We start from the raw sequence: 15,299 nt of genomic DNA, 5'->3' as shown, positions 1-15,299 counted from the left end.
AGCACACCTGCCCAGCCTCAACCGGGGGCTGGTTAATGTGTTACTGAATTTGAGCTTCAAGTCCGGCACCTGCTTCCTTATCTGTAAGTGCTTCCTGTTGTGGTTTAATTTTTGTGACAGCCTGGAGCATTGTGACATACTTGTAACTATTCTCTGACCCTGCTTCGAGGGTCAGAGCAGGGTCAGAGAATAGTTGCAAGTAGGCAACAACTCTGGAGGCGCCGCTCAGGAAGCACTTACAGGGTTACAGCAGGTGCCCAAGTTGAAGTTAATTTCTTTGTAACCATTTTGTAAATGGTTACAAAGAAATTAGCTTCAACTTGGGCACCTGCTGTAGCCCTGTAAGTGCTTCATGTACTTCAGTTTTTGAAAATCCGTCCCGAAAGCGATTTTGCTGAGTTTTCTGCAACTTCGCGAGATTCGCGGACCGCGAAATTGCCGAAAATCCGCAAATTCCGCTAATGGAATGGATTTTACGCCCATGCTTAATGCAAACTATTCAACTAATTCCACCTAGACCTCTGTTCCAGGCTCACACTCTCCCCAGCAGCTCCGCTCACTGAGACCCCTGCCTCTGCGTTGGAAGCTCTCTGCCTGCAGGTACGCGCCAGCTGAGCACCGACAGCACGACGCACTCAGCGTCCCCTGTTCAGGTCTGCTCCTGCTAGGAGACTCGTCCCCTGGTTCTCACTTAAATTAAAAAAAATTTAATTACATTAATTTTCACTTGCATTCTGGGCACAGGACAGTATCCCTACTGGTCCTGTACCCATTCCCGGCAGCCTTTATGTGCCGCTAGAGTCCCGCGGCCCCACCCTCCATCGCAGCCCGCTCCTGCCTCCCCACCTACAGTTCAGCCCCCCCTTCCCTACTTAATGGTGGCCACTTCACGGTCATCGGGCGAGCCTAAGGCAAGCCCATCTGCGCCTGGACCGTGCCCAGTGCAAGACCCCCTGGCCCCCGCGAGCACCACAACACCTGACATCACTATGAGGCCCCCTTTTTCCACAGACTCAACACCGGCCAATCACCGGACTGCATCCAGGCCAACCCAAGGCTCACCCACGGACCCTTCTCCTGCTGACACTGCAGCTTCACCAGCCACCGAAGACCTGCACATCCCGCCCCACCCATCAGGACAGGACGCAACCACATCATATGCTTTCTACTCAACACCCGCTCCGTCCACAAGCATGCCATCGAACTCTGGGACCTACTCGACTCAGCCTTCCCAGATGTTGCCTTCCTAACAGAAACCTGGTTCAACTCCTCCTCTGCACCCGACTTTGCCATTGCCATCCCAGATGGCTACAAGATAACCAGAAGGGACTTCAAAAACAGACAAGGAGGAGGAATTGCTATTGTCTACAGGAATAACCTCAGAATCTCGACCAGCACAGCAGATACCTCCCGCACCGCCAAACATCTCTATTTCCAGATCCACACCGACCCCAACATCACCCTCAGAGGAACACTCGTCTACAGACCCCCGGGCCCTGGCCACAGTTCATCTCCGACATCGTTAGCACACACGCCCTTGCGTCCACAGACTACATCCTCCTCGGAGACCTGAATTTCCATATTGAGAAAACCGACAACAGCAACTCCATCGCCCTGCTCGACAACCTTGCCAACCTCGGACTCAAACAGCTCGTCACGGTCCCCACCCACACCGCTGGAAACACGCTAGACCCTATCTTCTCCGCCAGCAAACACATCACCTTCAGCCACACTGCCGAACTCCACTGGATCGACCACCATTGTGTCCACTTCAGCTTCAAGAAACCCACCACGCACCACCACGCAGCACCACCCACAATGAATACCCCACCACAGATGAAACAGGATCACCGAAGACCTGCTCATCACCGCCCTTGCCCGCAACCCACCTACCGACAACACTGACAGAGCCGCCAGCAACCTCAGGCAGTGGATCGACGAGTGCGCCAACACTCTTGCCCTGGTCAAAAAACCCTCAAACAGACGTACAGACAGAAAGACCTGCTGGTTTACCACTGACCTCCAGGAGTCCAAACGGAATTGCCGAAAACTCGAGGAGAAGTGGCGCCATGAGCAGGCACCAGGCAACCATGCTGCCCTGAAGGACGCCAGCCGCAAGCACCATCAACTCATTCGAGCCACCAAAAGAACCTCCTTCCAGGAACCTATCAACAACAACGCAAACAACAGTAAAGAGCTCTTCAACGTCGTGAAGGAACTCTCCAACCCCAGCTCTAGCGCCAATGACATCCCACTGTTGCAAGACCTCTGCAACTCAGTAGCCTTCTTCTTTCACCGCAAGATCTCAGACATTTACGACAGCTTCAACACCCAGACCCCACCAACAGCCGCTAACACCACTGATTCACCACCCCCTAGCCTCAGCACGCTCTTGGTCTCCTGGACCCACATCAAAGACAATGATACCATCAAGACCATGAACAACATCCACTCCGGCTCACCATCCGAACCCTGCCCTCATCAGATCTTCAACAAAGCCAACCGTATCATTGCACTCCAACTCCGGAAGATCATCAACAACTCCTTTGAGACCGCCACATTCCCAGAAAGCTGGAAGGACACCGAGGTCAACACACTACTCAAGAAACCCACAGTGGACCCAAAGGACCTCAAGAACTTCTGGCCCATCTCCCAGGTCCCGTTCATCGAAAAGATCATCATCAAGCAACTGTCCCACTTCCTCGAGGAGAACAACATCCTGGATACATCACAATCAGGATTCCGCAGCAAGCATAGCACCAAAACTGCCCTCAGCGCTGCCCCCAATGACATCAGGACCATGCTGGACAATGGCAAAACTGCGGCCCTCATCCTCCTGGACCTCTCGGCCACCTTCGGCACTGTCTTCCACCACACCCTTCGCACACGCCTCCATGACGCTGGAATCAGTGACAAGGCCCTGGGCTGGATCACCTCCTTCCTCACCGACAGAACCCAGAGGTTCCGCCGTCCCCTATTCTGCTCTGAAGCCTCCAAGATCATCTGCGGGGTGATCCAAAGATCATCCCTGAGCCCTACCCTCTTCAACGTCTACATGGCTCCACTCATCAACATCCTCTGCTCACACAACCTCAACATCATCTCCTACGCCACCAACACCCAGCAAATCCTCTCTCTCACAAAGGACCCCGCCACCGCCAAAACGAACCTCCATAAAGGACTGAAGGCCATCGCCGACTGGATGGAGAATAGTCACCTGAAACTGAACCCGTCCTCATCCTCGGCCCCTCGCCCTCCGCCTGGGACGACTCCTGGTGGCTGGTGGCGCTGGGAGCCACACCGATGCCCACCAACCCCGCACGCCACCTGGGGTTCATCCTGAAATCATCACTCTCAATGACCCAACAAGTCAACGCTGTCTCCTCCTCCTGCTTCAACACCCTCTGCATGCTTTGCAAGATCTAAAGATGGATCCCCACCGGAACCAGAAAGACGGTCACCGACGCCCTCGTCAGCAGCAGACTGGACTACAGCAATGCCCTCTACAATAGAATCACAGCTAAACTCCAGAACAGACTTCAACGCACACCTCGTCCTCGGCATCCCCCGCCACTCCCACATCACTGCCCATCTGAAGGACCTGCACTGGCTTCCCATCAACAAGAGGATCACCTTCAAGCTCCTTACCCACGCTCACAAAGCACTCCACAACGCTGGACCAGCATACCTCAACAAGAGTCTCACCTTCTACACCCCGAATAGCCAGTTTCGCTCCACCGACCTCACCACCATCTCACGCATACACAGAACCACCACCGGTGGCAGATCCTTCTCCTACCTCGCCGCCAAGATGTGAAAAACCCTCCCCACCCATCTGCGTCATTCCCAGTACCTGCTGGCTTTCTTCCCAAGACCTGGCTGTTCGAGCAGTAGATGCTACCCCCCCTCCCTCAGCGCCTTGAGACCCTCACGGGTGAGTAGTGAGCTATACAAATAGCCTGACTGATTGATTGATTGATTCCATGAGCTTCTCAATGCACCAGTGTTTGTGTTCTTTGTGTAAGGGCTGTAGAAAACACTGGATTTATTGGAAAATATATTGAGAACAGAATACAGATACAAAACGAGAATGCACAACCTATCAGAGATTGTGTAACTAACTGTTCTCTCTGGACCAACAAGCAATACAGAAATGTCAATGTGAATACACACAAATAGGTCGGTACAAATGGAAGGTACAATCTGAAAGCAGCACACAGGCGTTTCAGATGGTGTTTGCGGAAAGTAAATAGCAATGGAGTACCGTTCACGTATTCGGCTTCTGAATAATAGGTACATTTAGACAACATATAACCTGGAATATTGTTGTTCTAACACATTCCTGCAATGGAAAGGGTCGAAGGGTTTGAACACTGCAGGAAGGAGGGGCTTACAGGCAGGGAGGCCAGTCTATTTACACCATATGGCAGTGGGACAGGATAGCAAGAGCTGAATATGTCGGGCTTTGCCACATGTGTGGATGAAAGCGGGGTATGGCAAGAGCAGGAATGGAAGAAGTGATGAAAGGGAATTCTGCAGACAAACCTGTTCCTAGAGGAGGAAGGTCTTTAGCAGCTCCCTGATTTGCAGGAATGTAAGGAGCCTGGCGGATATGACGGTGATGAGCTTTTTGAAGTCCATAGTTCAATGGGAGAGAATGTAGCCTCACAGCTAGAGCTGCCGACTTTGAAGCTGGGGAACTGGGTTAGAGCCTTGGCATTGGCTCATCATCCTGTGATTCTGGGCAAATCACTTAATCTCTCTGCGCCTACCACAAAATGAATGCATCCTTCTGTAACGTAACAGGGGCTCATGTAAAGCGCTCTGATACCTTTGGGTCGAGTTTGAGCTTTATACATCTGCAAAAAAAAAAGTAACACTTGGAGGTGTTTCCAACTGTCCCACTTCCTCGAGGAGAACAACATCCTGGATACATCCCAATCAGGATTCCGCTGCAAGCATAGCACCAAAACTGCCCTCATCGCTGCCCCCAATGACATCAGGACCATGCTGGACAATGGCAAAACTGCGGCCCTCATCCTCCTGGACCTTTCGGCCACTTTCGGCACCGTCTTCCACCACACCCTTCGCACATGCCTCCATGACACTGGAATCAGTGACAAGGCCCTGGGCTGGATCACCTCCTTCCTCACCGACAGAACCCAGAGGTTCCGCCGCCCCCCATCCCGCTCTGAAGCCTCCAAGATCATCTGCGGTGTGCTCCAAAGATCATCCCTCAGCCCTACCCTCTTCAACGTCTACATGGCTCCACTCATCAACATCCTCTGCTCGCACAACCTCAACATCATCTCCTGCGCCACCGACACCCAGCTAATCCTCTCACTCACCAAGGACCCCGCCACCGCCAAAACAAACCTCCATAAAGGACTGAAGGCCATCGCCGACTGGATGGAGAAAAGTCACCCGAAACTGAACCCGTCCTCATCCTCGGCCCCTCGCCCTCCGCCTGGGACGACTCCTGGTGGCTAGTGGCGCTTGGGGCCGCACCGATGCCCACCAACCACGCACGCCACCTGGGGTTCATCCTGGACTCATCACTCTCAATGACCCAACAAGTCAACGTTGTCTCCTCCTCCTGCTTCAACACCCTCTGCATGCTTTGCAAGATCTACAGATGGATCCCGACCGGAACCAGAAAGACGGTCACCCACACCCTCGTCAGCAGTAGACTGGACTACAGCAATGTCCTCTACGCTAGAATCACAGCTAAACTCCAGAAAATACTTCAACATATACAGAACTCCTCCGCACGCCTCGTCCTCTGCATCCCCCGCCACTCCCACATCACTGCCCATCTGAAGGACCTGCACTGGCTTCCCATCAACAAGAGGATCACCTTCAAGCTCCTTACCCACGCTCACAAAGCACTCCACAACGCTGGACCAGCATACCTCAACAAGAGTACTCACCTTCTACACCCCGAATCGCCAGCTTCGCTCCACCGACCTCACCGCCATCTCACGCATACACAGAACCACCACCGGTGGCAGATCCTTTTCCTACCTCGCCGCCAAGACGTGAAACACCCTCCCCACCCATCTGCGTCAGAACCAGTACCTGCTGGCTTTGATCCCAAGACCTGGCTGTTCGAGCAGTAGCTGCTACCCCCCCCTCCCTCAGCGCCTTGAGACCCTCACGGGTGAGTAGTGCGCTATACAAATAGCCTGATTGATTGATTGATTGATTCCATGAGCTTCTCAATGCACCAGTGTTTGTGTTCTTTGTGTAAGGGCTGTAGAAAACACTGGATCTATTGGAAAATATATTGAAAACAGAATACAGATACAAAACGAGAATGCACAACCTATCAGAGATTGTATAACTAACTGTTCTCTCTGGACTAACAAGCAATACAGAAATGTCTATGTGAATACACACAAATAGGTCGGTACAAATGGAAGGTACAATCTGAAAGCAACACACAGGCGTTTCAGATGGTGTTTGCGGAAAGTGAATAGCAATGGAGTACCGTTCACGTGTTCGGCTTCTGAATAATAGCTACATCTAGTCAACATATAACCGGGAATATTGTTGTTCTAACACATTCCTGCAATGGAAAGGGTCGAAGGGGTTAAACACTGCAGGATGGAGGGGCTTACAGGCAGGGAGGCCAGTGGGACAGGATAGCAAGAGCTGAATATGGCGGGGTTTGCCACATGTGTGGATGAAAGCGGGGTATGGCAAGAGCAGGAATGGAAGAAGTGATGAAAGGGAACTCTGCAGACGAACCTGTTCCTAGAGGAAGAAGGTCTTTAGCAGCTCCCTGATTTGCAGGAATGTAAGGAGCCTGGCGGATATCACGGTGATGAGCTTTTTGAAGTCCATAGTTAATGGGGAGAGTATGTAGCCTCACGGCTAGAGCTGCCGACTTTGAAGCTGGGGAACTGGGTTAGAGCCTTGGCATCGGCTCATCATCATGTGATTCTGGGCAAATCACATACAGATAGATTCATCAAACTTAAATCTGCTCGCAAAGGGGCAGATTCTCAGAATCTGCCCCTTTGCGACCGGTATTTTTGCATTTGGGATGCATCATCCCAAATGCAAAAATCGCTAATTAAGAATTCGCTAAATTGCGATTCTTTGCATTTAAGAAATCTCAAATTGAGATTCCTTAAATGCAATGCATGAAAGTGAAAAAAATAGCGAATTCGCTATTAGGGCACGCAAATTACAATGAAGTACAACTACATGGTAATTTGCAAAAACTTTGAAAAATGCACTGAAGGGCATTTTTCAAAGTTTCATGTTGCGCACACACATGCCCTAAGGGCATGTGTGTGCGCAACATATGTGCACACATCAATTTCAGGGGTGCAACAGGGTGTCCTGTGGACACCCCTGCACCCTTTATATCGCAATCTCAATTTGCGAATCGCTAATTGCGATTAGCAAATTTAGATTGTCTTACCATTCATTCCTATGGGCCTAGAGGCCCATTGGAATGAATAGGGAGATATTCCTTAATTGCGAGTCGCAATTTGCGAGTCGCAATTAAGGAATTATTAGAAATCGCTATTTTTTAAGTGATTTCTTGATGCATAGCATTTTGCTATTCCTTAAGAGCGAATCGGTATTTTTCGCTATTAAGGAATAGCGAAATGTGTTCTTGATGAATCTGGGGGTTAATCTCCCTGCGCCTACCACAAAATTAATGCTTCCTTCTGTAACGTAACTGGTGCTCATGTAAAGCGCTCTAATACCTTTGGGTCGAGTTTGCGCTTTATACATCTGCAAAAAAAAAAGTAACACTTGGAGGTGTTTCCCACTGAGCATGTGTGGGGTGTCCTGTTACTCTTCAGAATGCTAAATTAGCGAGATCAGGTCTCTCCAACGTGCACAGTGATATTAACGGTACTATCTATACATCTTCAATGTATTCAGAGAATTTAAAAAACAATTACGCCGACCTGAACTCTGTCATTCGAAACACAAAATGGTCTCAGAAACAAATGATTTGAAATGCAACTCACAGATTTGTGCAGAGGCTCCTGGATTTCCATCACTCCTGCGATTTGTCAATCCAACACTTCTTTCGTGTAAAGTACTGGAAGAAATTAAAGTAAATTATACCGCTGGGATCATACTGGAATATTATCATTATACTAGACATCATATAAGAAAGCAGGCTAGTTCGACGTAGTCTTTAGCACAACAATGAGGCTGCACCACAGGACAAATTCTGACATCCCAGTATTATCGATAAACTGGTGTGGGTCCAGGCTCACTTCAGTCTTTAATGTGTTGTTTATTTTAAGAATCATATTAAAATTCTCCATAGGCAGTTAGTCCACAACTTTGAAACATGAGAAAAACGTGCCATTTGCAAGACCAGAAGCAAACATTGTCAACAGAGAGCACAATGCACTAAATTTCTATTAGTTGTAAATTCAGATTTCTTTTTTTTGTACTGTTTTCTATTGTTTTCAAAAATTGCTAATATCTGTGTTTAACACTGATTATTACTACCATCTCTAGGCATATCTCATGTCACAGTACCCCTACTCGTCTTTCAAGTGGTTCTGTTCCAGCCCATATGAAGAGTGGTCACAGATGGAGATAGGTCTCCAGCTCATTAGATTTGATTGCAGTATACAAAAGGTTAAGGTGGAATTTAAGCACAACACCAACAAAAATTAGCAGAGAGTCAAACTTCAACTATGTATCCAAAATAATATATCTAAAAAATGGGACATGCTAACAAGGTTGACGAGTTCCCATCAGTCCTCTATCGAGACCGCCCTTCATCATCTGGGATCTCTCACTCAGGACCATTAGTGCTACGGCTATTTATAAAAGGTACAAGATATCACCTGAAGTAGAGAAGAGTATTCGTCCTCCCAACCATTTGCTGGGAAGGAACAGCCCCACCTCACCTGGCGCCAGCTCAGGTAGTGGGTGCACCGCGCTCTCCGTCGGTACACCGGTCGTCCCTCTAAAGCTGTTTCATGGGGAGGTCGTGAGGAAGCAGCAGGAGACCTAGGGGCTACAGTGACTGCAGAAACATGTCGACCTAATACTCTTTACTAGTAGTCATTTGTTATACTACTATTTGCACTGTTTTTATTGATTTGGGAGTGTGTGGGTACATATTAAAAATGTAGTTTCCCCTATCATTACCCAATTTTAGAATCTTTTTCTTCATCCACTTTATCACTTTTTCACTTTCAAGCACTGCTACTCAGTTCCTCACTAGGCACACCAATTTCACATCTGGTGTACCCTTCCTTGTGATACCCGTGACCAGGTTACAAAATCTGCCTGTTTCATGTGGTTTTCCATCTTAAAAGGAGTGAGAGATCCCAGATGATGAAGGGCGGTCTCGATAGAGGACTGATGGGAACTCGTCAACCTTGTTAGCATGTCCCATTTTTTAGATATATTGTTTTGGATACATAGTTGAAGTTTGACTCTCTGCTAATTTTTGTTGGTGTTGTGATTGGTTGGGGGTTTAGCAGCCAGGGTCGTTAAATTATTTCCCCAGGGACCCTTTTGAGTGTTTATTCGGAATTTAAGCACCCCTTCCTTAGGGTGACCAGATTCTCAAAACAAAAAACGGGGATAGGTCATAGACATAGAAGTAGGACGAAGATTTGCAGTAACCATCAACATAAAAGTAGGACTATTTGACAGCTGTCATAGACATAGAAAAGGGACTACACTGACAGCTCCCTCCACAGACTGAGATGTAGCATTACAGATCACAAATCAGAGGTCTTTTATCAGCAGTAACCATTAATTCCATTTAAACACACTTTGCCTCAACATTTGCTATAGTTGGTGACCACCCTTGCCTTGAAATTCCAAGTATGTTTGCTGATTAAATAAGTATATATTATCATTGTTAACTTTGAACGATAAAGAAAATCGCACAATCTAAGAGGAGTTTGTGCTCTTGTTTTTGCCGCAAGGAAGTGAACGAGTGTATCGCTATCGAGTTTGATATATTATATATATACCTACTGTTTGTCGTCAAAATCAGATACTGCTGCTCGGCATCCAAGGGAAGAGAGACCAGCCACCACAGAGTAGGAGGTTTGAAGAAAGGCTTATCCACTGGCTGAGACTGGCTTCGCAGTGCACAATGTTGTGTCAGCTTTCAGAATCACACAATACTCCACTAAGTCCCAACTCTAATGATTTATCTGCAGAGTGAGGTCCTGCAACCCTTTCATTTTTTAATATAGTAAAATATGATTTTCAACTTGCTAACTGCTATGTGCTAGCACTATTTTGAAATCAATGTAAAAAAAATTCAAGAACAAATATGTATAAATGACCGTATGAGAGCACTGAGAAGAGAAAATGGAGAGAAACATAAAAGGTAGTAGGATGTGCAAACAGAGAAGTAAAGATCACAGCATTTCACTTGCGACATTATTTTTTGGTTTTGGACCATGGCTGGTGATGAGTGGATTCATCAGCATTGTTTGAATCTCGATTTATTATTATTAGCAGCATGTAGAGCAATATGAAGGCGCTTCTCCCCACCCCCTTTCCCTGCGTGCCTGATATGTATTCTCCAGGCCTCTCTCCTGTAGCCAGGCCAGATCTGGGCACACTAGCAGCACCGGGTGGGGGGTGCTCCTTAAGTAACTAGAACTGAACACTTGTCTTTGCACAATAATCTAATGTTTTCACACAAGTGCAGTCCTGTGTGAAAAACGGCTGCCTGTTGTGCTAAAAGCTGCCAGGAAGCCTAGGAGGGTGCACATTTATCAATAAAGAAGCATGGAAATATTCTAGTTGAAACGGCTCTCTCTGCCACACATCACACATCATGTCAGTGGGGAGCTGTCACTAGAGGCCACGCCTCCCTGCCGTTTCCCCCATCTCTAAGCAGCGCCTATTTGGTGCGTATTACTGGCTTGTCATGCAGCTTTTTGAACCGGACAGTAGTAATGAAGCGTACCGCTAAGTAATTGGACATGTGTTGTCCACCGTCACTTTATAGCCCTGCACAGATAGCTACCGATTCCCTGAATCCTTGTGTAGCCACAATTGTCATAGATTTTGAAACCATATCAAGTTTTATACTTCTCATGTCTGTACCTATGCATTTATTGATCCGCCCATCCTTGCGTTTATTTACCTCGCCAATCTATACCTCCACTCAATGACATTCACACATTTGTGTAACTACAAATGTCACACCCAGCAGCCACCTCATTCTGCTTACTTTTAATTGCTTTTTTTATCTGTGCAGCGTCTGCGTTCATGCTGTACAGTGTGAAGATATCGGCAGACTCAATAGGCCTTGAAGACGAGATCTTTTATATCTTTGCCCATGCTTGTTACACAGGTTAACACAGTTCAACATCCAACATAAAGCAATAAATAACTGAAAGGTGATCAGTTAACCCTTGCAAATGACCTTCCACTGTGGAGAAACATATGTTGCTGTGGTTTAGTAACTTTTGATAATTTTTTTTAAATCTGCAGATTATGCGGCAGGTGGAGAATTATGTGGCAAATGCAGTAAATCTATAAATATACAGAAAACGCTGGGAACCAGAATCAAATCATTCCAGTTGCCCTAGCAATAATGTTTCTTTTATCGATGCACATGGTCCAATGAGGCAGATTTGTCAGAACACAGGAGGCGGGAAAAGTGCCGGATTAAAAGTTATTACTTTTTACAGATGCCAGGCAGTGACGTAGAATAATGTACTAAAGTGAAATATGTGCCGTCAAAAAATAATGTTTTTAATCAGAAACGGTCTTTGTCAGGTGTTTACAGGACGTTTATTGGACCATTCACATGGCAATCTTTCCCTAGCTGGGCTCTGGCTTCATCTCCTTAAACAAAGTCGGGCAAGGTGGTTTGCTGCGGGGAAGGGGATTACAATACACACGTTGCAGGCTGACAGGGCAAGTCTTGTTATGTGGCTTGAGACGATCCTGGCTCCAGGCTGAGGCAGGTCCGATGCGGAGGTAGCGCGTCCCGACTATGGTGCTGGTTCGGCTGGGCTGGGAAAGAGTCACGAAGCTGCTGCTGGATTCTGCTGTAGTCAGAGAAAGAATGTCCAACCCTCGCTCGCTTTAAGGCACAGCAGGGCCACACTGACTGAAGGTAAAATCAGGGTCATGCCGGTCACAGGTGCTTCTAACCAGCTGCTGTGCGATGGTGCAACGCAACGATGACGTAGGTGGCGCTGCGACGTGGACAAAGAAGGGAAATCCAGAGAGAAAATGTCTCTTCAAAGGATTTCCCCTGCTACGGCGCTCACCTCAGTGCCGTCACAGTCACATGCAGTGTGAACAGAGCATGCGTGCAACCAGAACAGTAAAAAACCGGGACATTTCTCTGTTTGCCCCGGACACTGTTCTAAAACAGGGACATTTGACTAACTTTGTGAAAAGTGTCGGGACACGGGGACACTTTGCCAAAAACAGGGACCGTCCGGGGAAAACCGGGATGTCTGGTCACCCTACCCTTCCTGCAATTCTATCGTTCGGACAAATAGCAAAGATCGGCTCAATGAATATTATCTCCTTGGAACAGGAGATAAATATTGTGGTGTGCTTGGTTCACGGTTACTGCAAACCAGCGACTCACTGCCCTGTTCTGTGTATTGAGATACCTAAATGGCACTAGGTTAATAATTGTATTTTTCATGTATTATGCGAGCCTTTTCTTGCTATACCACTGTATTCCACAAAGTGGCCCACGGGCCACATTCTGTGTCCCCAGGCACCTTTCGAATTACAGAAGAGGCTACAGATGTTTGTGCAATCCCTTCTGTAATACAAATCGCTCCACTGTACTAATACCTATATGTGCATCTGCACCATTCTAAGAGGTGTTCCCTCATTAGCATGGGGACAATCCCAAGCCTGAGAAAAAGAGTTTGCCCTTATTCCTACAATCTTATGGATGGAAGTACAGAAACGGGTCGTTAGGAGGAGCACTGACTGTGCACCACAAAGAGATGCCCCTGCCGGTGGGGGCAGTGCATCCACCAAGATGACCCATGCTGGGGTGTGAAACTGGTTCCCACCGACCCAAAGACATGTCCCTGCCGGTGGGTGCAGTTCCTCACCGCAAACTATGCAACAGAATCACTGCTCCCTTTCTAAAGCAGGCCATGTGCTGCCCGCAAAGAGAAATGTGTATTGTCTGCTACCAACAGCCTTTTTCTAATGTGCTACCCCCGAGGGTAGGCACCTGTTCCTATCTATGCTGTGGGTAGCACATTGTCTGTAATAAGGCACAATCAGGCATATGCATCAAAGTAAATACTGGTCGCAAATGGGCGGATTGTCAGAATCTGCCCCTTTGCGACCGGTATTTTTGCATTTGGGATGCATCATCCCAAATGCAAAAATCGCAATTTAAGGAATCTCTAAATTGAGATTCCTTAAATTGCGATTGCATTTAAGGAATCCCAAATTGAGATTCCTTAAATGCATGAAAGTCAAAAAACTTCATGGTAATTTGCTAAAACTTTGAAAAAAGCACTTTTGTGCTTTTTTCAAAGTTTCATGTTGCGCACACACATGCCCTTAGGGCATGTGTGTGTGCAACATATGTGCAAAGATTAATTTCAGGGGTGCAACAGGGTGTCAATTTGACACCTTTGCACCCTTGAAATTGCATGAGCAATTTGCGAGTACCTACTGGTACTCGCAAATTGCTCATGCAATCTTCAATTCATTCCTATGCCCATAGGAATGAATGGTACAGCATTCCTTAATTGCGACTAGCAATTTGCAAGTAGCAATTAAGGAATGTTTAGGAATCTCTATTTTAATAGCGATTCCTACATGCATAGGCTTTTGCTATTCCTAAATAGCGATTCCTTAAAAATTGCTATTTAGGAATAGCAAAAGGCTACGTTGATGCATCTTCCAGTTAGTTTCCTTTTACACTGCTGGTTCGAAGTGTTTTAATGAATGTAATCAGTTTTAAATGAAATCCAGAAATCATACTCTATGTCAAAGTCATCATTCATACATTTCTGCCAAAGACTACTTACCTTCTAGAACATCTGCCCTCTTCTAACAAGGTTTTTGAAGGCTTGCTGAACTTGATAGGAGCCCCAGAATTCAGAGTGGTACCTGATCAGTAGCATTCTTCTGGTCATTACATTATCGTGTACAGAACTAATGAGGTAGGTACTGATCACCCTACAGACCGATATCCAACCAATAACCATCATCTAATACACCCTTTCTCCTTGGTTGACCTCATGCCCAGCCCTGCAAGTAGCCATCTTTGCTTGAGAAAAACACTTATTTACAGGCTCTGCCCTATTCTAACATGATCTATAAAGGACAGAGGGAGAGAGGAGGCTAACAGTGCAAACTATGTTGTTGTTGCCTTACAATAATGTGGACATTCATTGAGGGTGTACCCTCCACTCTGCTTATCTGATGCTCTCCATCTTTCAGTATTCTGTTTCACAAAATAACCCCTCTCACATTGTTAAACTCTAAATAAGATCCTGTTAGTATGGTGCACCTTGCATTCCTCATCCGTTAGTGCTCACCTGGAGCAATTTACAGACCATGCCATGCCTATATTTAACATATAACTATTGCATTGCCTGAATTATGTCAATGTATAACTTTACAAACCTAATTGGCTCCTACTGGGTGATACTGGAAATGGTAACACAAGCAACACATTTCACTTTTAAGCTACCCAAAGACACTAGCTAATTAGTTTCTCTTACATCATAGAAACTTTCCATTCAGCTCCTCTAAAACGTTCAGCTACCTCCCCTCCGACCACCATACCTTTAGGCATATGTTTGCTGATACTCATCTACAATAATGATCATCAATGAACATTCTGTAGGCAAACACTCATTTAACACAACCTGGAAATTATCTTCTTCCCAAAAACATAGCTCATCTTCATATATCTGTGATGAGCCTAACGTACAAGTTACTTACCTTCAGTAACGCTTTTTCTGGTAGATACAGTATCTGCCTCTGGATTCATCACCTTTTGAATAACCCCTGCGCCAGCATTCCGCGGAAATTCTTTCCGAGCTCTCCTACGTCGACGAGGACGTCATAATTGTACGGCTCCACTCACGATTCCCAATAACATAATCGGAGCCACAAGAAGACCTCGTCAGCATGCTGACATCAGTTCCACCCAGTTTTTCCATGCCACCGAGGAAAACGGGTGGACCCACACATTTTCACATGTACACATAGTATACTAAGTATATATATATATATATATATATATATATATATATATACATATATATATTACCTACTGGCGGTCGCCAGTAGGTATATATAGTTAGGATTTTTTTCCT

General features: G+C 46.7%; 1 protein-coding gene across 4 annotated transcripts in view; it reads right to left on the bottom strand.

The window, feature by feature from the left end:
- The window catches only part of ARAP2 (ArfGAP with RhoGAP domain, ankyrin repeat and PH domain 2), a 1,514,823-nt gene that overhangs the window by 1,345,589 nt on the left and 153,935 nt on the right, over positions 1–15,299 (bottom strand). For all 4 annotated transcript variants that reach the window (XR_013608339.1, XR_013608340.1, XM_078678359.1 and 1 more), the window contains exon 3: positions 7,995–8,068. Coding sequence is in view for 2 of the 4 variants with exons in the window: in XM_078678359.1 (XP_078534485.1) it covers positions 7,995–8,068 (74 nt within the window). In the remaining 2 variants the exon portion in view is untranslated. The remainder of the gene's footprint in view (positions 1–7,994; positions 8,069–15,299) is intronic.

The sequence above is a fragment of the Lissotriton helveticus genome, chromosome 2_2 (genome assembly GCF_964261635.1).
Source record: "Lissotriton helveticus chromosome 2_2, aLisHel1.1, whole genome shotgun sequence".
In the NCBI taxonomy this organism is placed as follows: domain Eukaryota; kingdom Metazoa; phylum Chordata; class Amphibia; order Caudata; family Salamandridae; genus Lissotriton; species Lissotriton helveticus.
Note: the sequence above shows the minus strand (reverse complement) of the source record. Positions and strands in the feature narration are given on the sequence as shown.